Source organism: Dermacentor andersoni, chromosome 5 (assembly GCF_023375885.2).
Source record: "Dermacentor andersoni chromosome 5, qqDerAnde1_hic_scaffold, whole genome shotgun sequence".
Taxonomy (NCBI): Eukaryota; Metazoa; Arthropoda; class Arachnida; order Ixodida; family Ixodidae; genus Dermacentor; species Dermacentor andersoni.
The window spans coordinates 142,196,410-142,222,540 of NC_092818.1; the positions used below are offsets into that span (position 1 = coordinate 142,196,410).

The 26,131-nt window shown below is 47.7% G+C and overlaps 1 protein-coding gene across 2 annotated transcripts; it reads left to right on the forward strand.

Moving 5' to 3' along the window:
• The first annotated feature begins 40 nt into the window (after positions 1 to 40).
• On the forward strand, positions 41 to 24,238 carry LOC126531299 (uncharacterized). Of its 2 annotated transcripts, none has more exons than XM_050178786.2 (11): positions 41 to 337; positions 1,628 to 2,058; positions 2,708 to 2,975; positions 4,797 to 5,070; positions 6,132 to 6,301; positions 6,587 to 6,752; positions 9,021 to 9,270; positions 11,545 to 11,779; positions 13,774 to 13,846; positions 15,642 to 15,958; positions 23,976 to 24,238. In XM_050178786.2, exons 1-11 carry the CDS (start codon positions 284 to 286, stop codon positions 24,144 to 24,146), a joined length of 2,409 nt encoding a protein of 802 aa, XP_050034743.1. In that variant the 5' UTR covers positions 41 to 283; the 3' UTR covers positions 24,147 to 24,238. The 2 variants fall into 2 exon arrangements, with proteins under 2 accessions (XP_050034743.1, XP_050034744.1); XM_050178787.2 differs by having other exon boundaries at positions 41 to 319.
• The last annotated feature ends 1,893 nt before the right edge of the window (positions 24,239 to 26,131 follow it).

A 26,131-nucleotide genomic window follows, 5' to 3' on the forward strand; every position in this document is an offset into this window, starting at 1 on the left:
TTCTTGGCTTAACCAAGCTAAGCCTGGCCATTTTTTTCTTAACCAAACGCCGCTGCGAGAAGGTCTTGTTGAACGTTTAAAGCCAAGGCAGCGTGAGTACGTGCCACGGCGAAGCGGGGGGAAGAAGAAGAAAGCCTGGCGGGCTCGCGCACACACGTCTCGTGGCAGCCGCAGGTTCTCGCTGCGCATAAACCTCGCCCACAGCGGTTCTTCACCCCACGCGGAACAGCCGAACAGAACGAGTTAAGAATCGCTGCGCCCGCTGAATTACCGGTACGGAGCAATGCAGCCCCTACTCCCCAGGAACCAGAGCTCACTGGTACGTGAAGCGCACGGGGTAAGTTCTGCAAAGGCAGACACTGTTGATGCTTGGGCAAGTTGGTGTGACATTCTTTTGTAACAGCGCAAAGGACAAAGACGAGACGAGCGCACGACGAGCGCACTTACACAGCGCTGTGTATGTTCACTCGTCTCGTCTCGCCTCGTCCTTTGCGCTGTTACAAAAGAATGCCGCAAAGGCAATCAAGAGTGCGGTGCAGGTGCGGTGCAGGTGCGGTAGGCGCAAGAACGTAATTTCACTTTTGCACTGGGAGAAGAAAATGTAGTCTCAAGGCCTCTCGGCCTCGAAACACTGTGTCGGATAACGTAACCAAACAATAATTTCATGTGCTTTTAACACTTGTTTAGTTGGAGGATGACAGATTTCCGCTCCACCTATACAGCTTTATACTGTTGCTACTGCACCGTCCGCTATTCGGCTGTTTCGACAACCGGCACGTTCCATTCATGTCATGTTTGCGCTTGAGAGATAGGCGTCATAACTTGAATGCAGACAGCATATTTTCCTTACGTCACCTGCTAATACGTCACCCTTATAATACGAGCAGCTCAAAGGTGTTGTAACCGGTACGCAGTGCCAAAAAAAGAGACAAAAGCACGACCACAGTCACATAGCGAGCCGCAATGTCGTCGCTTAAAGGCCCGCTATAAACCGTGCCATAAGCTCATTTGGTGAAAAAGCTATGTAGATATGCCATTAAATATGCCATGTAGATATTTAGATACCCCACGAAATCACACATTGACTACTTCCGTGATCGGGAAATCGTTCAGAAATCTGACGAGAGGTTTCTGCAGGTTGCATATGTGAGCGTCCGGAAGCACGACCTCGAAAGAATTGAGGTGCGGCAGGCGGTAATTTTTGCAGCTGCTTGCGCAAAAGTGCGAGCACATGTACTAGTTGTGGAAAGGTACATATCGGCTCACACCAGCGCCAGTGCACGCTGATTGTCCCCCCCCCCCCCGCCCTTCTTTTTGCATCCAGACTATATGCCTATAACGGTGCCACCGGTGACATTTTATGTAAAATTTGCCAAAGCTACGCGTGCTGTCGTAGCTCCGCAAGTCTCGTCCCGCCGCTTCCAATACGACGAGAACTGCAAACTTTGCCTCTCAAGAACGTCACGCCAGGCATTGATTTCTTCTGCCCGCGATGCCATTACTAGTCCTATGACTGTCGTCTTCATAGTTGACTTTTTGCGTGGTTCCTCAAAAGACACAAGCAATGAACAGGCGCAGCCGGACAGCACCGCCGCTTTCACGCGCTCTCGTAATCAAACACTCGCAGCCCGACGCCGCCCGAGCTGCCGTCGATGGAGACGACGCCGCCGGTGGACCTCCCGCTGGCGCCAACGGAGGCGTTGCCGAGGCCGAGGAAGGCGCCTTGGAGGAAGACGAGGTCGAGCGCCTGGCGAGCTGGCTCAGTCTGTTCCGCATGCTCGTCATCTTCCTGCCCCTGTTCGCGCTCTGCATGCCCAGCCTGCTCGGGGACTGGGAGCGCGCGCGTCGCAACGAGACCTCCATCGCGTCCCGGAGGTTCTTCGGCGTGGTCACGCCTCCCGGCTCGTCGTTTCGTCGCCAGTCGGCCCGCACCACGTGCCGTAGCCACGCATGCGTCGTTGCCGCCTCGAGCGTCTCTCTCGACCCTTTGGCCAACCCCTGCGAAGACCTGTTCGGTCACGTCTGCAACAACTGGATCAGGGACCACCGCGTCAGCCGGTACGTGGTCTTCCGCAACGGTATTTGGCAGGTAGAGTGGGTGTCCTCTTTCAATACCGCCAGCAACAGCCTGTTAAGCTATCCTGCAGGATGAAGGCGCCTCCTAGCGATATCCAGTAACCCCTGCGGCGCGTCATCCCATATACGTGCACTTGAAAAATTCCCCAGTCTCGTTAGTAAATCCTGTCCACTTCACTCTTCTTTCTTCTCTTGGCACATTTTGCTACTTGATAGGCGATTGATTGCCTCTTTGCCTCCTTTTATACACTGCATGCCCTGCCAAACTCCTGTTCTTCTCTTTAATCCCAAATGGAATATAAACTACCTAGGTGTCTACATATAGCCGCATTTATGATGTGACTGTCAACGTAGTTTTGAAAGTGAACTCGGTGCGGACTTCTCACTAAACCGTGTATCGGGGTTGCTATCACCTCGCATTAGTACGACGCATTGAAAGCACGCCAAAGTCCGTGCTCAACACCCGCCTACACCGTCAACGATCTTGACAGCCGTAAATTTGCAGTCTACGTGGATATGACTGTGGGAGGCATCGTGATATTGCGGACTCCTTGCGGGTTCAGCCCTTCGGCGCCGCTCAATAATCGAGATGATCGGCTTACTGAATTACCGGTATTTTTTCTCGTATTAGGAAGGCGGAGACGTGGGAGGTGAATCGTGACCGGCGCACGATGGACCACTTGCACCAGGCGGCGCTGACCGAAGACCTGCACAAGATTCTGTCTGGCAGGGCGGACGGCCGCTGGTTGCCCGTGGTGGTGCAGAGTCTCTACCGCAAGTGCCTCAGGCCGGACCTCGGGGACGCGGCCGAGCTTCGCTCTAAGCTGCTCGAGAGCGCTGGCCTCTTGCCTTGGCCGCACAACGCACGGGACACGGCCCCCGTCAAGGACATTTCCAAGGTGCACACACACTGTTGTAAAGTGGCTTGGTAACATGTAACGTTTGAACGGCAGTATAATGGGCACACCAAATAATTTAGGAACGACTTATCGTGTAACTGAGTTATTGAGATAGTAATTAATTGCGAGAACGCTTCTGTAAAGGCGCTTGATGTGTGGCATAAGTGTGCTTCAAGAGCGTGCCAACTAATAGTGAGAGTATAGTTAGTTCAGGTTTTCTAAAGTAGGAGCGCGTGACGTCTTGTACTATCTTTGAAATAAGAGGGCAAGGCCTCTTTGGATTTCATGCTGCAGAAGCTAGCTGTGCACTGAGACTACAGAATAGCAGCAGAACTGCGGTTTATTCTGGGCGGTAGCTGCTTTGGGTACAGTCATCTTCACTGGCGTAGCTTGCGCAGTTTGCATCCAGCGTAGTTTGCACAGTCAGCATTGTTGCAGTTAGGCCAAAATTTACGCTTCACTAATATAGGTTGGCGCCCGGCTGGAAGAGCTAGCACGCGTGGGAATATTTCGATTCATGAACGAGCCGTCTCTCTCGATGAATGTCGCAACTATTAACCATTCATCATCTAGATATTGCTTCGCATGATCGTCAGTTGAAATTAACTGAGTGTTGATTGATTTATTCGTTAGTGCATGATGGATTGATTAATTATTATCTGGCTGACACCGAGGTACGACGGCGTAGGGAACAACATATATAAGTGGAGAGACAAGTGGCCGCCGTTGAAAGCAAAAAAAAAAGTTGATAAAGAAAGAAAGAACTACATGATTCCTTACTTGCGGCCTTCCGCACACTTTTCCCCACCTCGGCCTGGCGGCTCTTCTTCCTGTGCTTCCCTTTTTCTTTTTCTCTTCTTTCTTTCTTCTTTTCTTGTTGCTGTTTTCACTACACGACGGATCACCACCATAGCAACCACTGTCCCACAATAGCAGAATTTCTTACGACCAATGCCAGATCGCTTCCTCATGCAGGAAACGTCGTGACTGCGTAAAGTATAGATGAACAGTGTGTGGTGTCGGCGTGTCGTTGCCGTGTCAGTGTCGGCAGCGGAGCTCGGTGTGGCCAGCTCTTCACGGGCCCAAATCATGACCGAAATCTTGTGGGAAGAGTGTTTTTGCAGTTCTCCTCCAGCAGAACACTTTCGCCTCAAGCTGTGGCGGTTCCTCGTTCAGCACATCCAACACATTCAGGGAATTTTCCTACCTCAAAGCACTCTGTACCTAATGCACGACCATGTGACGACGACTCGGGACAATGAGCTGTTTGTATATAAATTTTAAAAAAGTAACAATATATATATATATATATATATATATATATATAGTACCAGCCAGGTGACCAAGTCTGGGTGTGGACTCCAATTCGTCGCCAAGGCTTATCTGAGAAGCTGCTCAGTAGATAGTGTAATAAATTTTGAAAAGTAGCATATATATATATATATATATATATATATATATATATATATATATATATATATATATATATATATATATATATATATATTGTTACGGAAGGACGAGAGAAGAGAGAGAGGAAGAAGAAGATCGGAGACGCTCGCTGCTGCGTCTTGTTGGTGGTCAGCCATCTTAGCTGTTCTGACACATCCTGTATATATATTGTAAATATAGTTTCTGTATACTCTCAACATCCCTGTAACCAATTGTTGGAGGTGCGGGGTATACCGCATTTGGGCACCACACTGCATCTGGGCACCACAAGCCTATGACCTAATGGTCAACGGTATAGAATATCATATATCTGAGGAGCCACCGACTGCGAGCAAACGACTGTTTCGTTTGTCGTTCGAATTTGTGCAGGCGGTGGGCAACGCGTACTACTTCACGAACGAGCCGGCGCTTCTGCGCATGGGTGTAGGCGCCGACGGCCGCGCTTTCCTGGCCGAGCCTCGGCTGCTCCTGGACGCGCTGACGGTGGGTCCCCGAGAAGTGGCGCAGGCTGCCGCTGCGGTCTTCTTGTCGGCGGGAGGAAAGCGGCCGGTGCCCGAATACGTGAACAGGGTAGAGGAGCTCCTGGACAAGGCGCGCAGGGGCGACGACCCGGCACCCTGGAATACCACGCTGCGCCTTCCAGGTGAAGCACGAAAAATCGATGGGCGAGTTTCAAGAAAACATCGTCTTTCTTTTCCCCTGTGAGCTATATTCGTGGGTGGCAATGAAGAGAGCTATATCTGTGGCAATGAAGAGAAAGCTGTGGATGACCAAGCGCACAAGTGAAAGCGTTCTTGAAAATAACCCCACTGTATGTTTCATTCGTTTTTGTTTAAGCTGAGAAACAGAAAACAAGGATCGTCTTGATTAAAGCACTTAAATTAAGGTAAGACATCATATGTACCACTCAGCGTAAGCACTGCAATACTTCTCTCTTTGCTCTTCCTTGTTTTCGCAAATGCGAGAGCGTCGCAAAGCAAGCCGAGCTGATGCAGTATTTGCTCCTAGAAGCTGAAACAAAAGCACTGCCAAACTTATGGACGAAGGGAAAAGAACGCCTTCATGGACAAACGGATTACTTGGTGCAATAACCCAAGTGCACAGTCTCCCGCTCTACAATCTTGCCTTTACTGCCACAGAACGTTGTCCGCAAGACTTATCGGTTTACGTTGAACTCGACGGCGCTAACAGAATGACAATTCCCTTTCCTTCAAATTTCACCCCTCACTTGAATGTTAGCTTGGAACGACTTCAGAATTGCTTTTTTTTTACATTAGCTAACTGGGCAACACATGGAAGCTCATGCATGTTATGAACTTACATGCGTTGCTATATATTCTCGAAACAATATATTACGGAGGTCCTCAGGTTGGTTCCCTGACATCCGTGGGATATACCTTTAGAGATATATATAATGACGTATTGAAGTCATGTCCAGATAATGTCCTAAATGCTCGAATTAACCTTATGTAGTTTCAGAAAATCCTCGGAACACTCTAGGAACGCAACAAATAACCGTTCTGTAGCTTCTATTAAGTATACAGTAAAGAAAATGCGCAGTTCGCAGAAATGAGCATCCGTGAGTGAATAAGCGACAATGACCGAGAGTTCCTCCACGACTTGCCTAAACGGATGAACTGCCTGCACACAAAGGCCTACTATATAGCATACGGGCCCCCCTCGTTTTCCCTCTCCGCGATGCAGAGGCGAAGAATGACACGTCACGACCAAGAGTCGCGGGGGAACCGCAGAGTGCGTGGTCCTCCTGGAACCTCCGCACCATCATCGAGGAGGCGTTCGAGGGTCGAGAGGCTCCCGACGAAGTCGTGGTTCGTGCGCCCAGCTATGTCGACGCCTTGCCGGACGTGCTCAAGGTGAGTCCTTGAGAAACGTACTAGACCCTAAACACTATACGCATGTATAGGAGCAGCCGCTTCTTTCTTGCTTCAAATATAGTAAGTCTTACTGGGTGCGTTATCCTGAGACGAATGTGGCTGTTTCTTATGTGCGTGGTATGGACTTCGCGCACAGACAGCAGCACTGTTCAGTCTTCGCCAAGGCTCCTGGAAAGTAGCTAGATAAGACAAAGGAACTCTTCTCAAAAGACATTAAATATTTCATCACTTCTAACGGGATGACGGAAACGTCATGTGATGCAGCAAGTGAACGAGCAGGAGCTGCTCAACTATCTGGGACTGCGCACGGCCCTGCTGGCGTCCCGCCTGCTGCCAGCCGGCCCAGAGAAGCAGTTGCTCTGCCGGCTCATCGACGTCGATGACACGGCGCCCGCCCGCACCGCCACCGAACATTGCATCCGCATGATTGGTGGGTGCGCTCGTTCTTTTTAATGATTAGCTATATTCACTTTTGCCGTTCTGTCACATAACGCGCATATACAGTATTATCTCGTTAAACGGAATTACCGGTTAAAAGAAACAACGGCTTCTATAGTGACAGGGCTTGCAAAAAAAATTTCGTTAATCGAAACCAACATTTTTGAAACTTCCAGTAAACGGAACAAATAATGAAGCTCTTTATTTTCCTTTTTTGAAGCCAAAATCTTATATTTATTTTTCGACATCTATCTTCTGCCCAGAAAAAACATGCTTACAAACCAGTGGCTAAGACTTAAGCAAGCAAAAACTTGATCGATATTTTATACTTGGCATGTGCAGTCCGCAAAGCTTGGCGGCATCGCCACTCGCCCCATATAGACGGCCGAAATAAGAAAGACTGAAATTTCGGGTACCTTACTGTGAGCCGTTCAGTAGTTTGGACTCCACAAGCACGACCTCTTGCTTGTGGAGCGAAAACGTGCTTGATGAATGCAAAGAAGTCGACTAGCGCCATGTCCCTTGCTGCAGTACGACTCGCTCAGTTAGTCGTTCTTTAGCTGTACCGGGCAGGACATCAGATAGATAAGCCATTGAGTCGAGCAGAAAGAGCGATGTTCTTGCTTTATGCATCGCCGGTGCCTCCTAGTCAAGCCAGAAATCGCCTAACGCGCTCAAACCACGCAACAAAAGCTGCTACATTCACTTCTTTACGCTTAACATGTCTATAACAGTGTTGACGCCCTGTTAACACTGTTATAGGCCTGTTATAGCCCTGTTAACACTGTATGACATATACAGCGCTACAACGCTCCACATCTCTCTCAGTATACGAAGCTCCTGTAAATTGAAGCATATTGGTCCGGTCTTTTGAGGTTCCTTTTAATGAGATTCTACTGCATAAGCAAGCAATTAAGGCTTCTTTTTTTTTGAGGTTTCTAAGATGTCTGTAAGGGCGCACCGCCAATTCCCTGATTTCCAATCGAGAAATCTTATATTTCCCTGATCTCTTGATGAGTGAAAACAAGTCGCCTAGCGGCATGTCCCTTGCTGCAGTAACAGACTCGCTCAGTTAGTCGTTCTGTAGCTAGCTGTACAGGGCAGGACACCAGATAAATCACCACGGCCGTACACTAAACTTCGACAGTGGTCGAGTTGAAATCAATGCGACATGATAGTCCTATACGGTACCCTCCACAAGAGCTATGTTATATGCATGAAGGAGCGGCGTAAGCGTCAACACCATAGTTAAACATATACCATTTTCTTAAATAGGATCATTAAAATTCTTTAAAAATCACCTGTGGCAGTTATAATTATAGTCATTGAGGTGGATTACTTACTGGAGTACATTAAACTAGAAATAGAAATACATAATCGGCTAATAACAAAATTGTACCAATTATTTTTAATTAGTTATTTTACGGCACATACTGCAATTTACGAATTGTAGCCGGCGAGTTCGCAAGGCGTATCCACGTGAAACGAATTTTTAGGGTAGCACCAGCTCCGAGATGTTCATTCCCCATGTTTGCGACGAAATAAATGAGATTTCCAGTTACTTTTGTTATTCAATGCATAAAAGCACGATTTGTTAAAAAAGAAATAACTGGAACAATGGTGCATTTTCACCGCACATTTCACGGCTCATATCTCGAAACCCGTGTGATATTTAGAAGTCGTTTCGAGCGGATATACCTTGCAAACTGACCCGCTACCGTTCGTACATTGCAATATGCGCCGCGAACTAATTCACAAGAACGTTAATGGGTTAATTTTCAAATTAGTATATTCTTCATTTCGTTTTCTTGCGCAAGTAACATCCGCCGGTTCGCGTGATCAAGCTCACGTGCTACAATTACGTTATCTACCACAGGTGTTGCATAAAAATTCTGATCTAAAAAATGCGTCCAGTATACTATCTATAGGTTCCGCAGAGTGTTCTGTTCAAATCTTTTGACTACCTGTAGCTTCAAGGGTCAATCCCGAAACTTTGGATGTGCGCCGGTAGAGGATTGACAGTAGGAAAGTCCGAACCGCAGAGGTGTCGCAAGTTCCCGTCCTTTGGAATCTCTCTCTCTCTCTCTCTCTCTCTCTCTCTCTCTCTCTCTCTCAAGCACAGGTAAATAATCCCGAACGATTAATAGATCGGTTATTCGGTAAAAAGCTACTGTTTATCTATGTGTGCCGACAGTGCAAGGTGAAGAGAGCGCACATCGCGAGTGGTATATATACGCCGCCTTCTGCATATACCTCGCAGCGAAGTACGAACCGGAGTTGGCGCTCTACGCGCTGACCGTCTTGTCTCCGCTGGTGACCGGCATGGACACCGATTCTCTGCTGGGCTTCCTGCGGCGCCAGCTGTCCAACGAGATGCGTGCCGGGGCGCTGGACGTGAACGACGCGGCGCTTGCGGACAAACTGGCCGAGCGTGCCTACTCCATGCCGTGGGTGGGGCCCGCTCCAAGTTGGCTGAGAAATGCCACTTTACGCGAAGCATACTTCACGAGGTATGTATTCGCGACTTTTCTCGAGGCGTACCTCCTTTTCCGAACCCGTCTTTCTTTCTCGTCCATTTCATGAGTGCAAAGGAATGGCATAGCCACGTCGGGTAGTCGAACCTCTATAAGCAGATATCCACCCTCCCCAACCTTTAACGCACGCCTCAATGTGTTTGCACATGTGGGCTTTCTGAGTCACGATGTTCTGAACGCAGGCGATCGAAAATGATAATGCCTATAAAACCGACAGAACACAAGAGATTGTGTCACAAGATGCAAATGAGATTTCTGTACGGTTCAGCGCGGCGCCGGGCACCGTTCAGTTATTTAACTATGTAACAATTCACGACGCTGAGTGGGACGTCGTGCATTCTGATCTTCCGGGCTTATCCCTAAACATGCAATCAGTCAATGCACTTCAAAGGAAATATGTGAGATCTGTAAAATTTATCTACCTGCGCGTGCTATGTGTGTCTGCTAGTCGCTACAGCGTGTTGCCGCCCTTCCACATCTGCGTGTTTCTTCAGCGTTACTTGGAGGCCATCCACGCCTTCTTGCGATACGGTGTCCACCACATGGCGGCACTGTGCAGTTTGTTCGCAAGGCTTATATGTTTGTGAAGTGTGGGCTCGATGACTTTACGCAACAATGAAAGCCACCGATGTGCATCGATAGTCATTTTTGTGCCTGCGTCTCTTCGTCGGATCTGTTAGTAAGACCATTTGACGTCGCAGTGAACGAATTTTTACTATTTCCACGTCTTCCTTTAGTACAAATGTTCCTTTAAACAAAAGGTCGCGGTTTCGCCCGAAAGGCGAAACAGCGATTGCGATAGCAAATTATTGGACAGCTATACGAAGTAAGGATAGTAAGTAGCTTTATCGGCAATATAAGCTTGTAAACGTTCGCCTACTAACTAAATTAACAAGCGTGGTGTCCCGTGCGCACAGGCAAACATGAAAGCATCTCACTCGATAACCGCGGACACTCGCTGTCAAAACGCTGGGGTGAGGAAGCGCAGCAGCAGCAGCGAGCGAATGACTTCGTACTGCCTCTCGCTTCAACGTGAACTAAGCGGCGGGAACACAACATACACGAAGCTATCAGCCGTCTGCGCGCCTAGACTCTGTCCCCATTGCAGATTGCTTTCAAGATGGGGCCACGCGACCGTACGCGGAGGCGCTCAGCCGCTCCACACGCAGCCGCCGCCGGAGAGAAGCCCCTCGCGTCTTGCGCTTGATGGAAGACGGTGCGCTTCCTTCCTCCCTTGCGTGCACGTTCAAGCCACCATCTTCGGATCACCCTCTCACGATTTCATGCGCTCACACAGCATACAGCGCTCGGTAACGATGTTATCGCGCTTGACCTTTATATGGAACATCACGGCGATGGCAGAAATGCGCCTGGAGTGCCCATATATTTGCTATCGCAATAAAAACTGCTTGTCAGTCTGTGCCCTTGTGTTGTCTTGCCTTGTCCCGTCGTTTAGCGCTCCACCAAGTAAATTTTAAAATGTGCCAGCCAGCTCAATTTTCAACCATTCTGTGTAAAGTGTTTATTTGTTTGGTTTTCTGCATCCGCGCCTACATTTACGTTCTGCCCTTCCTGGCTTGATCACGCCTGTAAGCGGTGCCATCTCTTCGACTGAGTGCTAGACGGAAGAGAATCTTCTTTTTTTTTCACACATTCAACGTGGAGAGACAGACAACACGAAAACATTACTTTTGTTCCTTTTTGGTAGAAGGAGCTTAATATTCTAAATTTCCACATTTGTAGTTAAGATGTCTGGAATGAGCGGACGCAGGTGGTTTAGTGTACCGGGAAGAAGCGTCAGCAGCACAGCGCAGGCGCCGAATCCAAACTTTGTCGGTCTCTTTTTTTTCTTTTTTACTTACTCAGAGCCGATGTATAGGCGTTCAATAACATAGTGCCCGCTATTTCTGAAACTTTCTCACGCAATTTCTCAGCATAGCGTTACCACACGTTACCGTTACCTACAGAGCATGCAGAGAATACACATAGCTAATGCGCAGTCGGCGTCAAGCTTTACGGCTGCTACATAACGGTAACGGAACAGCAATTCAATACTAAATATAATCTAATGACTACAGGAGCCATTACTTTGATAATGCCTGTACGACGAGTAATGGCCAGCATTGTTGTGGCCATTCTTGGCCTGGTGCGCTCGCTCGCGTCCGTTCACTTAGCGAGCCAAGTCACGCAAAGCTTCACATCGCCCGTTTAGACATAACGCTAACATTTTCACTCAACTGCACGGCGCAGGTTCTACGAAGGGAGTAAAGCGGCGCTCGTCGGGTCCTCGCAAACGTCGCAGGCCGTGTTCGCCTGGATGCAGGAGAAGGCGGTCAGCGAGCACCTGGCCGCGAACGGGCCGCAGCGGACCGCAGCGGACCAGCGCTGGCTGCCCGGCCTGCTCTCGACGCGCTGCAGTCTCGCGCTGCGCGAAGAGGGCGGCGCCGATGGCGATGGCGTGCTTCCGCCCGAAGGCACGCTCCAGGTTGGTCATCGCAAGAGACGCGCGTTCAGCACTGGGGAGCGTAAACTTTATTTTCAGATCAACGATATTCGAGTCCGGCGTCTATTTAGTGGGTCTGGGCACCCGCCGCGGACGCGGCTCCGAGACCACGTCTCGAAGCGGCTTCCTCGGCTCACTGGACGGCCCAGAGTTGTGCTGTCAGGTTCGAGCTGAGCAGTGCGGTCTTCCAGCGCGAGCGGAGGCTGGTGGTGGAAGAGGCGGAGGGGTCCACTCGGGAGAAAGCTTTTTCTGCATTATTGTGTACATTATATACATCGCCATCTTTGCCCATTGCCACAAAGGCTCCAGGGATCGTGTTAGCCAGCCAGTAACGAGGGCCGGTGGCGTGTCGCAAAGAGAAGATGCTTGTAGAAGAGCTAGTTTGTCTTCCATGTTATCGTGCAACTCGTTTTCGAGTCTCCATCCCTGTTTCAATCGCGGCGTGTTTCAACTGTGAAGCGCGACCTTGACTCGAACAAGAGAAGTGGGCTCGTCCCCTTGTGCTCTAGTAATCTTTCCGTGAAGCATCCGTTCAGTCGTCGTCACGCCGAGGGCGATAAGAGTGGAGCAGCCCTTTTTCTGGTTCTGTCTTATAATTGGCTGGCGCGCCCAATAGTTTTCTCTATTAAATTACACGATTTGGCGATACGGAGCATAGGCAACTGCGTGAATTAATGCGTAGGGCAACCACGAGTCCGGAACATGTTTTAGCTATAGTTCAGATAAGGAACACGTTCAAGTGCACCAGTATATCAGGATATAGACAAGTGGAGTAAATGAGGATGGAAGGCATGAGATATATAAAGACGGCTCTAATATATGTGGTGAAACTACCCGCAGTAGGGTTCTTTGTCCGGCATTATAAGGAGTGACCAGCCTCGAGCTACGGTTAGTGCCAAATTTTCAGTCTATATAAAGTAAACAACACATGTATACGACAGCGTTAAACATACCTTGAAAAAAGAAAAACTACGGCACTAGTAGTCAAGGGTGATGTGGTTAAACATACCTTGAAAAAAAAAACTACGGCACTAGTAGTCAAGGGTGATGTGGTAGGACGAACGCGAGCAACATCAAAACGCTAAAACACTTGTATGCGGTACAGATATATCCCCCTTCCAAAGCTCTGATTTGCACATATTCGAAGAAAAAATTCAGGAGCAAGCTTTATATATATATATATATATATATATATATATATATATATATATATTAGTCAGGCTTCCCCTTCATAAATTTTACGCTAATCTTACAATAAAGCCACGGCACCAGCCTCGTCATGTTACATCACTTTGTTGTGCTTCGGCGTATTTTGTAAAGTCCTTTCGATACAGGAACAGGCCACGAAAGGCGATGCGGCCCTTTCTGCCTCATTTTTTAACGTTATTCAGTGTTCAACCATCGGTTAACAGCTACCAATCCCCAAGAAGACATTAGTCGGATGACACGCACGGAGCTAGAGCGCGACATCTTGAAAGTGGTGGCGCCCATTGCGTCATTTTTTGGCAAGCGGACCTTTGCTCAAGGCAAGATATAGGCTGTCAGCAACTCGGACAGATTAATCTACCAATCTAGCTTAACTGTCCCTATATCGACGATGGACAGAATGGGACGGTGCATTTCGTTATCATGGAATAGACTCGAAACTATGGACGCATTGCATGCGTCCTACCAAGGTTGTGGGTTCGGCTTCCACAAGCAAGTGGCAAGTTCTCGCATTCCGCTTTTACTTTGTTTTCCTTCCATTAAGAATATGAAGGTTATCGCGGATGCAACATTCAAAAACAAACTTAATTACTCCGTACGTTTCTTGGCTTCATTAAATGAGCCCACTCGGTTCTCCGGGTTCTCTTTTTTTTAATTGTTATTCGAAGGTTTTACCGCAAGGCATATTATGCCCTGCTGATATGTTGTCTTTACAAATGTGAGGAAGGTGCGAAATTCTGCTGCTGTATAGCGCACGAAACACGATGCAGGTGCCACCGGCCGCCCTGGACTTACTGTGGGGCACGCATCCATCGACAGCCATGCTACAGGTGGCACGCGTCGGTGAGCGTACCTCGCTATATACTATACTATTACTACAACTACTAAAAATGCGTTTGTCAACGGTAGACGTTAGGCCTTCTTGGTATATGCCATTGTAACAGGTATGAAGCGCTAGGAACAACGGGACTGGCGTCCTTACTTTTTGTCCCCGTCATTTCAAGCGTTAATACATAATACAATAATAACAACGACGACGACGACGACAACGACAACGACGACGACGACAACGGCGGCGGCGGCGGCAATAATAGCCCCAAAAAATGTGCCCGCACGAAGTGCCAATAAACTGTTTGTGGAGTGCAAGGTAGTACATCATGGAGTGCAATATCAGTCTTGCTCCGGGCGTGTAATCGCGAGGAGAGCAAATACCCAGCAGATTGGAGTACAATCTCAATTGCAGCGACATCGACCGATGAGATACATACAAACGGTGCTGGTTTACTGATTACTGCAGCCATTTTCTCACTTTCCGAAGAGCAGTCATCGCCGAAGCTATAGAGGCGTTTATATATACGCATGGCAGGCTGCGCAGTTACGTTCTTCACACATTGCTAAACTGACACGAAGGCATCGCACAAGCGTGCGTGCAGTCGCAACCACTTTGTAGCCGAAAAAAAAAATTTTTAAGAACCAACCCCGGTTTTTATCCGAGAATGCGTTTAGCATGCTTAGGTGGTGGCCATTTGTGGCACTATACAGGGTGTTCCAACTTTCATGCACCAAGATTTAAATATATTCAGATGGGTAGAACCAAGGTAATGTTGTTTGCCATCGCTTGGAGATACTCAGATTATCTTTTGCATTCCGCCTAATTACATAATTAGTCTTTATCCCTGTCTCAAATAGTGTAATTAGATTAGAGTTTTAATGAGACAATTGTAGAGCAACATGAAACACTCCCGATAAAGCTTTCTGTTGCTCAATATATACGCACTACATAAGTGTTTTCTGAGCGTGAAAGAAGCCCGCGATTACACGCAGAGTGCCTCGAACGGCCAGTCGCGCGGCAATTTTGCGTGTATTCGCGGGCTTCTTTCACGCTCGGAAAAATACTGATATGTAGCACGTATTGAGCAACAGAAAGCTTTATCGGGAGCTTTTCATGTTGCTCTACAATTTTCTTATTAACACTTTCATCTAACTATATTATTTGAGAAGTTGATTAATTAAGACTAATTATGTGATTAGGCGGAATGCAACAGATAATGTGAGTATATCCAGGCGACGGCAAACATTACCTTGCTTCTGTCCAGCAGTGGCATTTGCATATTTTAAGTCTTGCTGCATGATAGTTAGTTGGAACACCCTGTATGTTGCACAGTGCGTTGTGGGCGGCGCTTCCGTTACCACTGTGCTTTGCCCTTACGCGAGAGCCTGCCGGTACCATATGACAGTACTTCGAGCGCCACTCCTTTAGGGACCAGTTGGTAACCCCGTGCAGCGTCTGCGACAGCCTCTGCACACTGCGACCACAGGCGCAGTGTCTCAAACGAAAACATCCGCGCCTTCGACTAGAGGTGCAGCGCCTCAAAACGCTAGCTGTCACGAGAGAAGAATGTGATCCAGAACGTGTCCGTTACATGCCACCGTGCGCTACCAGCGGTACCACCATGCACTTCTTTTACAGCTGCGTCGGACTGCACTTTCATCGGGATCGGCCCACGAAAACGGTCAGGCCGTCACAAGTAATCGGCGTTATAGTTTCCAAATAATGCTAAACGCATTTAGACACACCACGCGGGTGTACCCCCCGCGAGTAAGAGAGTGCATTCGGGGTCCTCGCGGTCTCGCGCAGGCGTCCGCGCCTTCAAGACCGTGCTGCAGCACCTGTTTCGCTGGCAGCAACGGCAGCACACCGACGCGACGGGGTCATACGTCCACGACAACTGCACTCCGTGGGACGCGGCCCCGAACCAGCTGGACATGGCGCTCGAGTCGATGGCGCTGTCCCTGGCGCTACGCGCTTACCTCGCGTGGCCGGGAGCCCCCGAGCTCGTGCTGCCGACACTGCAGCATCTGGAGCCCGAGCAGCTCTTCTACGTCTTCTACGCGCTCAACCAGTGCGAGGTCAATGGGCCGGACGTGGCGCAGACCCTGGCTTCTAGACACAAGGTGGGTTCCCTGGCACAAACTGCGTCTTTCGTAAACCGGCGTACGGAGTTTCGAACCCCTCTACACATCCTGTTAAGCCGATTGTCGAATCGAAACGTTTTCCTCCTGGTTCTCGTTCCGGCTGAGCGAAAAGGTTTATTTCCGGTTCATCACTGCTTAGCGAAAAAATAATGGTTGAAACTACATTGAACCGGGTTATGCCCGATCGCATTGTCTATAAGAATAATTAACTAAAACAGTAAAGCTTCTTTTTGTACATGAACTCGACGGTGCTCTTCAGCTGCGCGGGAATACTGATAAGTATACAACCCTTTCATGACACAAGTACTCGGTAGCTACACACACAAAAAAAAACGCGCTTTGCGGAAGCACCTTTCCGCAATAGTAATTTCCATCACACACACTTCAGTTTACATACAGTGTAATCAAAAGCAACTGCCAAGCTATAAGCGCTTCTTCATTTTAGCAATTAACCTCGATCTCTTACCACCGGAGAGATGTTTTCACAGTCAGCAATTTAAAACTTTATGGGTGTCTTATATTGCCTGCCTCCCGACGAGCCTTTGACCCTCATAATAACGTTGACAACCGATTGACAACAGTAATAACGGTGTTGTCGCTGCTAAAAAGTATGTGCATTTACAAATGAGATAGCACGATTGAGCCACAAGTGTAGGCAATGCACGGATGAAAAACTACAGATGAGCCGGCGTCCCAGTGAAAAAAAAAAAAAAAATCGCAGTTTCGCCTGAAATGCGAAGCATCGATTGCGATAGCAAATTAGTATACAGCTACCCGAAGTAAGGATAGCAGTTTTGTCGACCGTATATATAGGCTTGGAAACATTCGGTTAGTAACTGAATTAACAAGCATGGTGTCAGTGCGCACAAGCAAACATGAACACATCACACTCAATGAGCGCGGACACTTGCTGCAAAACGCTGGACGCTGGTTTGAGCAAGCGCGGCAGCAGCAGCGAGCGAAGTGGGCTGAGTGCGGTCTATCACTTCAACGCAAGAGTGTCAAGAACACGGCGCGCACAGAGGTATGAGCCGTCAGCAGATCCCTTTCAAGATACGGCGCACGCGACCCTGCGAAGTACGCGCTGTAAGATTCGTCGGACGATCTCGCCGCTGCCACCATTTGTTAGAGTTGTCGGACGATCTACGAGCTGTAGGCCGATCCCACCGCTGCCATTCAGATGTAAGATTTGGCAGTCGTAGCTGTAGGAAGGAGCTTGACTCTTCGTCGGGACTTAGGAGAGCAGGATTTACATGCTATGTACAGTTGAACATGAGATGCATCGACAGTCTAGCGTGACTCCCAAATGGAGCTCGCAAGACGAGCATACAGCAAACAGCTTACGAGCACACAGCTCACGAGTACATTTTGAGCACGACAACGAGCATTCTCTAGCAGCTGACAATCGCTCCTTATAAGCACTCTGTTCGACGTCATAGTTCGACGTCATTGAAGATGACCCGCCCTTTTGGAGGAGGCGGGCTCTCGACTTGGAGGAAGATGAGGGCTCTCGACTTGGAGGAGGATGAGGGCTCACACACACGCACACACACACACACACACACACACACACACACACACACACAGGTGCAATGGTCCGGAGCCGACGTCAGAGGGGCTTCGTAGAACTCTGTGCCGTACCGGATGGCGCGCCCAGGCAGCACATTGTCGGGTGTCTCGAAAAGCGCATGGGGAGGTTCCACCAATTACATCCCCTCGAGAACTCCCCTGAGCTGACCCCTCGCCACGTGGCTGCCGGTTATCCGCAGTTCTCTGAAGTGCGCCACCGTCCCCGTTGGATCGGAACACGTGCAGCGGGCTGAAATAGCTGCAGGCCGATCCTAACAGCGCACTTGTTGGCGGAGTCGAAGCAGCCGCCACCCCTCCCGCACTGCCTCCCGCTTTCCTCCATGTATGGCGCGCGAGATTGAGGCGCGATCGTTCCCCTTGATCTAGGTCGCCAAATGCGCAGTTGCTACCGGAGCCACAACACCGTCCCCCTCGCTCCCTCTTTCCTATCCCCCCGCGGCCTTTCATGCGACAGAAGAGTGTGCGTTCGCAATCCGTTTTCTTCCTTCGCGCGCACCACATCGAGCCGCTACAGTCTGCTTCCTTCACGTTCTTTCACACACACATACAGCATACGACGCGCGGCGACGGTGTTAGCGCCTTTGGACTTTTAAAGGCAAAAATGCGCCTGGAATGTCCACATAATTGATATCGCAATAAAATAAATTCAGTGGCGTTTTAGTGGTAAATGCGAGAGAAACGCGTTATCATTATGTCTCACCTCTTTTAGGCCCCAGATTCATGATTTAATCCGCGTTCACCACATTCCACACTGTTCAGGAGCTCACTCCCCACACTTCCTGCCTCTCCGTGGAGCGAAGCGCAACTGACGGTGGTCCAGAGCAGACCGCCGTCAGTTGCATATATATATATATATATATATATATATATCAGGGGCGTAGCCAGGGGGGGGGGCTTATGGGGCTTCAGCCCCCCCGAAATTTTTTCGTGCTGTCCATGCACCGCCGACCAAAGCAACCCCAGGAGCCGGAAATAATTCTGGATTTTGTCTAGAATGTCTTTTTTACGCTCGAAAAAACATTTCACCGCGAACATGGGAACTCGGCCGTGATTTTGCGACAACGCCCATGTACCAGGAGTTACGTAATGCAAGCAGCCCGATCCGAGCACAAAGTTTCAAGGGCGTTTTGATGGCGAACGGGCTTGCCGCGGCATCTCGCGGAGGCCGCGGAATCTACGGAGCGCATGGATGTCAATTCCGAATATTTATGGGTATAAAGTTCTCATAAATTTTTGATGTGAAACGTGCATTGGCATTTCCAAAGCTGTGCTCTCGATCTTCAATTGCGGAACTTTTTTGGTTTAATGCTGTTATAAACATTTGACGCCTAAGGTGTATTGACATTTTTAAAGTCGTACATCGGAACATACAACAAGGCGAGCCAAATCAACACACTATCAGGCAAGTTGACAAAGCACGCAGCGAGGTCCGATGAGACGAAGCGTTGAGGTGGTCCATTTGTGCCGCCATCTCCCACAAAAAATATTAAGATTTTTTTCACCTACTCCAAAGCATCCATGTCAAAACACTAAAGCCAGCAAAGGTAGCTGTGTTCTTATTTATTTTTTCTACTTTGACTTTTATTCACGAGGGCACATTGAGCCTTTCAATTTTTGCGTTCTCGCTACCCAACCCGCGGGCTGCCAGAGCCAGCCAGAGCGCATGCGTTTTTCTCATGTTGCCCCAACCACCGTGCGGCGCAGTTCGGTGCGCGTTTGGTTTTCTCTGGCCGAGTGGATTTTCGCCTAGCAGAGTTTTGTACGCTTTCTGGCTAGCAGACGAGAAAAGGGAACAATGGTCACTCGCCGCCATCATTGGGGGGACTCGGCGTATTGCACCGCGTTCGCTTGAGAGCGACATCTCCGGGAAGTCTTGTCTAGCCGGTGTAGGACACCGAGCAGTATACGCATGGTTCTCGGTGGACCAAACCGTCTCACGTTTTCTTCGATATTCGTTCAGTAGCCACATTAGGGGCCCAAAAGAGGCATTCGATTGTGAAGATACTTTGCGTTTCTTCATTTCGGTTCCGCGCCCCAAAGGAAAAAAAAAAAGGACATTGTTGTGGCGCACCGAATTATCGCATGGCGAAAGTTCGATATCGTTTCTTCTTTTGCGGAAAGGAAAGCGATGGGCCACGGTATGCTTCACTTGCCGGATACTCTTATTATATTATTCAATTATACGGACGCTACGGGCGCATTCCTGTCGTCGCCGTCGCCCTCACGTTTCGTATAAAGTCCAAAGGCGATAACATCGGGACCGCGCGCCGCATACTGTATATGTGCGAGTGAAAGCGTAGGGGGGTGGTGACATGGTTGGGCCGACGATGGTGGCTCAGTCTTGTGTGCGCATAGGAAAAAAGCGGAGAGGAAGCGCGCCACCTTCCGTCGCACGTGGTACATCGGGGGCAGTGGATGGAATGGGGGCGGGATCTAGGATTCCGTGTATCTGTGATTGCGCAACATGCTTATTTGCCTTATTTGATGCATTATATACAGGGACTTTTTCTTAGATACGTAGATTTATTGGAGACTTACACGTGTATTTAAATATCTTGTTGCGAGGTTTTGTGTATACGTGCAGCGAACTTTGTTTCCGTGACATTATTTTGCCCTTTATCAATCTGTATCTTCGCATTTCTAATGTACAAGGGCGAGTCAAATGAAAGTGCGTCTACCCACCCCACGCAATAATTCTTCGGTTCATTATCTGCAAGGCATGCGCGTAGCACACAGGCATCTCTCATTTACAAAAGTGACCAGTAGATATGAGGATAAATGTTCTTTAATGCTCTCACACACTGGGTTGAGCATAGTTGCGTGACGTAATTGATGCTCCAGAAGTTGAACAGCGTGGTGTCGTGAGTTTTCTGACAGCTGAAGGTTTCCCTCCAAAAGATTAGTCGCCGTATGGCTGCCGCGTACTTTGGACATAACATTTCATTGGCCACTGTGAAGCGTTGGAGCAAACTGTTGAAAGAAGGACGTGAAAGTTGCAAAGACGATCCAAGACTGGGCCAAAGCCACCATGCAATCACCCGTAACAAAATTTGAAAGGTTGATGAGCTGATGAGACAAGAACGGAGGATAAGCATCGATGAACCGGCCGAGCGTGTGAACATTAGTCAGGGCCCCGTTCACGCCATAATTCATGAATATCTCGGTTATCGGCTCTTGTGCGCGCAATGGATGCCCACGATTGTGAACCACCGCCAGAAGACGAAGAAGTTCGGCGCTGCTTTGACACATCTGATCCGATATCAGAATGAGGGTGACGACTTGTCTGCAATTGTGATTGGGGACGAACCATGGTGCCACTGCTACGAGCCCCAAACATGACGGCAAAGCTTACAGTGGAAACATTCGCATTCACCACCCCCAAGAAAGCAAAGGCCGTCATTTCCGCCGGAAAGGTGTTGTTGACTTCTTTTTCGGTCATCAGGGGCCATTACTGATAGAATTTGCTAAATCTTGAGAGACTATCAATTCTTTCCGATATTGTGAAACGCGGGACAGGCTACGTGTCGCAATCAAGAACGAACGACGTGGAAAATTGACGAATGGGGTCATCTTGTTCCACGACAATGACCGTCTTCACGTCGCTGATGTGGTTAATATAAAACTGGCAAAGTTAAAGTGAGAAACGCTGCAATATCCGCCATACAGCTCAGATCTGTCGCCTTGGGACTTCCATATATTGAGGCAACTGAAAGAAACAGCACAAGTCAACCAGATTTTTGTCGGACGATGACGTGAAAGAGTCAGTTGCAGACTTTTTGGACCAGCAACCCAAGGAATTTTGTGAGACTGGAATCACGCGACTCGGTTGTAAATGGGACAAATATCTGATTGCTTACGGAGACTACTTTTAAATAAAGTACTCCGTTTGTCATATATTCGCATTGGATCAATTTCATTTGATTCGCCCTCGTATATTTTGCAGAACTCCTGCTTTTTATGCGTGCGCTCTGTTGCGACTATAATTTCGGTGCAATTACTTACGATACAGGGCCGGTGAGATCTGCTCCTGCGTAATACATTGGAGCAAATGACAGCAGCATTGAGATTTTTCACTGGACGTTGCATGTGTGCAAGAATGTAAACAAGGTTCTTGATGACAAAGTTTCATTAACATATTTGTCCTCAACTTGTTCATTTCATGACCTTTACATTTTTCATGTCAGCGGTATGCAATGCTTTGCTGGTATCGAACTGATATAGTTCTAAAGTTGGCGTAATATTTCCTTTGCTTATTGAACAGACAAAAACATGGAAGCATTGGTATCAGTTACTTCGGGCACAATTTTCGGCACATAAGAGTATATTCCTTTATAAAAAAATATTTTACTTGTTTTGACAGTGCGTAGCGTTCAAGAATTCACTTGCAGCATCTTTGGCAATGCCAATGCAGTTCTTATTCATGTATTTGATCCCTCGACAAATTGTTTAAGAGGAAGCTTTAGCTCGGGCCCAACTTCGACGCGATCTATTCAGATACATGTAAAACGCAGAAACGCTTTTCTGATATAACCCCTGCATCGCTTCTAATGAAATTTTTCGCATTTGAGAGAGAAAGTTCAATTCTAGTGCATGTTGGAAGCGGAATTTCGATTTAGGGCCTGAATATTGTATAAAATATTTTGAAAAATTCGAAAGTTTGAAAAAGATAGAAGCACGATGTTTACAAACTAATAGGGTTGCATCAAGAACAGACATCGCTGTTATGTAAACGGCATCTACTATAACAGTCAAAGCGGACATATTCGGTATGTCAGTTTATATCTTACGTGAATTGGTTACGTTGTGTACAAGGGTACTGCAAAAGCCGTATTTCCATAATACTAATTTTTTTTTAGATTCATTTGCAACATATCAATTTTGTCCGCTGTAGATGCACTATTAGGTGCACTTCACAGATTTGTGACATCATTTTTTATTGTTGAGTTAGAGTTTTAAGCTTCATAGTTTCGCTTTCTGGAAATGTGAAATTTTTGCCAATTTTTAATAAAGAATTGACAACCTAACTGAAAAATTCGGAACAAACAGTCACTAGAATCTAAGTTTTTCTTTTAAATGAACAAACCTCGTCAAATTTGATGCAGTGGTTGCCGAGAAAGACTAATTCTCGTTCTACATGTATTTACATAGGAGCACCTGAGCTAAAGCTTCCTCTTAAGGAGGAGGCTGAACTGCAACGTGAGCCCCCCCCCGAACGAAATTTCTGGCTACGCCACTGATATATATATATATATATATATATATATATATATATATATATATATATATATATATATATATATATATATATATATATATATATATATGGGTTATGTTTCCTTGAAGAAGACCGGATCCCGGCAGACTCTCTTATAAAATATTCGACGCCATCGAATTATTTTGTAGCAATCAGTGGCACTATCTCTCATTACCAATGTAACGTAGCGTGAAGCAGTTAATTCTTGCTAGGGTAACCTATATGCAAAAGGTCCACGGGCAGGATCTAAACCCGTAGGTCCTTTCCCGAAGTTATAAGCTGTGGAGTATCACCATATTTCCACATCCGAGTCAGAGAACGTGTTTCTCACTAAAACTATGAGAAGAGGCAAAATCGCAGTATTTGGCAACGTTTAGATTAATACTCCGGGTATATATGTATTAATATTTCTCGCCTTTTTGGGCTAATCTTGCCCCCAGACAACAACAGGTCCCCTTGCGTGCCTTTCTAACGTTGAGCGCGCACTGCTTTCTTCACATGAAAGCAGTGAGTGCAGAGTTTTAAAGAAAGAAAATGCAAACATGGAAAATGACGATTATTATTTGGGGACAAGATATGTCCAGATGGTGTAAAGCTCGTGGTGATTTTAGATACCCTTTCTCACCTTTTTGGGCTAATCTTGCACCCAAAGAACAACCGTCCCCTTATCTTGCGCGCCTATCTAACGTTGAGCGCCCACTGCTTTCTTGACATGAAAGCGGCACGTGCAGAGTTTTAAAGAAAGAGAATGTAAGCATGGAAAATGACGATCAGTATTTGGGGACAAGATATCGCCAGATGGTGTAACGCTCATGGTTATTTTAGATACCATTTTGCAAACTACACACTATCAGATTTGTGGAGTAACGGCGCTAATAGGTGGCGGAATAGCAGACAGCACCACTGGCATCATTGACTCACGGCAAGCCGGCCGGTGGTTCGGAGCCGCGACTATCCCACAAGTTCTATAGCATGTTGTCAGATTCACCACGGATGTTTTGATTGGCTAACGTGTGGCGAATTGAATTAACAGGCCCCACCATTGTCGTGAGGTTGAAACAATTGTACTCAGTAGCATTTCTCGTGCCCTTATTGCGTCCACATAGAGACTGCTATAGACCCAAGGCCTGCTCATGCTAACATGTTGTGCAGGTGCGCGACGATGCGGCCCGACCCGATCGCGCTGGCTGGGTCAACCGGGTGACGTCGAGGAACGAGGACTTCGCCAGGGCGTTCAGGTGTCCACCGCCGCTGAAGCCACCGAACCCATTCCGCGACTGCGGCCTGGTTCCTCCTTCCGAGACGCACACGGTCCGCACCTAAAGAGTGCGGACGTTGTTATACTTTCAGGCGCCCAGGTGTCGCAGGCGCCCTCGCTTTTTTTTTTCATAAATATTTCACACGTTCATCAAGCAGCAATTGTCATGTGGCGTGTTTATTACAAAGAAAGAAGAAAAAAAGTTTGAGCTGCTCAATCAGTACCTAATGCGCCGTTTCTGACTTGCAGCCAAATTAACAACTTCCCAAAGGTATAGCGGAAGAATGGGCGAGTTTTCGACGCAACAGAATCAAAAGGCCTTATCGCAATTCGATTAGGAGAAAAAGCAACATGCATGCTTTTAAAACTAGGCGCGACTTTTCTATCCTCCTATTGGCAAGAAAGTTGGGTCGTGGCTCGGGTGCTCTGCGACTTCAACGTGAGAAAACTTTCAGCGGAGATGCAGCTTTCTTCACTTAAAAGCTGCCAGCGGTATAGGAGCGCTTTTAGCGCGAGTATAGCACAAATCTGCTTTGGTCGTACGGAGATTTCACCGCAAGCCTGCGCGCTCTGTCTTCGGCAGATGCTTCTGGCGGAGGCAAAGAAAGAAATAGAATAAAAATTGTAGAAAGTCAGTTTCCCCCGATAGGTGAATCATTGATTACGATATAGCAAATTATTAACTACACAATGTAATAAGGGTGTATTTGGCTTGTTGGTAAAAATGATTTAACAGCGCAGTTACACTAGAGGGGACAGAAGAAAGGGGCCAGCGCTCTGTTATTTCTTCTGTCCCCTCTATAAAGCCCTAGCGGTTTTGATAAAACACTTAAAGCATATACGAAGTAAGGTTAGTCGCTTCATCGGCTGCATAAACGACTGCAAACATTTGCTAACTAAATTAACAGGCACGTTGTCTCCCGTGCACAGGCAAACCCGAACACATCTCACTCGATGACCGCGGACCTTCGCTGTCAGAACGCTGGCGTGAAGAGCGGCAGGGTGTCTATCAAGTTGACGTTTCCGAATTCTCCGAGTTTTCGAGGTTTTCCCTGAGTGCCCTTGCAAAATTGCCTGAGTGACGCAGAACATTGTTTTACGTTTTTATCGCGCAGACACCATGTCGCCCGATAGAGTAACTCTCTAGTAAGCATGTTAAAAAACAAACGACTTATTCCAGTTTGAATACTCAGGAGTAGTGTTTATTCTGTAAAAGAAAACCGAGGGAGGGGTTAGTAAAATGCACAGCGAGTAACATATATTAGAAAAAAATGGTAAAACCCGTTGCAAATCGAATCAAACATTTTCAAATAAGAGTAAAAAGAGTGCACACAAAAGCAAATATTTTCGAATAGGAGCTATTTCTATCAACTGATAGCAAGCTCATTGGTATGAGCTCCGAGCGAGATTCTCTCTCAGCAGCTGGAAAGTCAACCTCAACTATCCTGACATACTCTATGCCTGCGCACAACGCCTCAGTGTAGCGTTTCACTGTTTAGAGTGTACTTTGGTTTGGATGAAGGACACCTGCATCTCGGCGACAGCCAACACTTTGCTTTTTGAACTCAAACTCCTTCAAAGAAACGGCGGCATACTTCCTTTCCCGTTCATTCCTCAATACTTCGGTCCTTTCTCTTGTCGTCCTCCTTCCTCCGCGCGTTCGCCCCACGGACCATATGAAGCATCCTCTTGGTCAGTTGCACAATCAACGTCCGATTTTTCGGACTACCTAAGGGCCGCGAAAACGTCCGAAAAATCAGCAGCCCGAAAAAATGAATGCATGTCATTCAATGCCCTCAAGGGCTCAAGTTACCACAGGTACGTGCAAAAAAGCTCCGAATGCCTGCTAGTACACTCATTAGGCCTATCGGTACTCGCACTGTAACAGGAGACTGCGGGTGCACGCGTGTATATAATTAAGGAATATATAACGGTTTCCCGTGACAATTGCCCCTTTCCACGCTTGTCGAGCTTCACCGCAATACATTTGTATGCTTCACCGCGTAATAGTTATTCATTGAGGCGAAGCTGACTTTCAGGAACCGGTATT

Excerpts from the sequence above, each read along its gene's own strand:
- LOC126531299 (XM_050178786.2), top strand. The coding sequence starts at position 284 with ATGCAGCCCCTACTCCCCAGGAACCAGAGCTCACTGGTACGTGAAGCG. Across the intron at positions 2,976-4,796 it reads CCGTCAAGGACATTTCCAAG|GCGGTGGGCAACGCGTACTA; the intron begins GTGCACACACAC and ends GAATTTGTGCAG. Across the intron at positions 9,271-11,544 it reads CGCGAAGCATACTTCACGAG|GTTCTACGAAGGGAGTAAAG; the intron begins GTATGTATTCGC and ends TGCACGGCGCAG.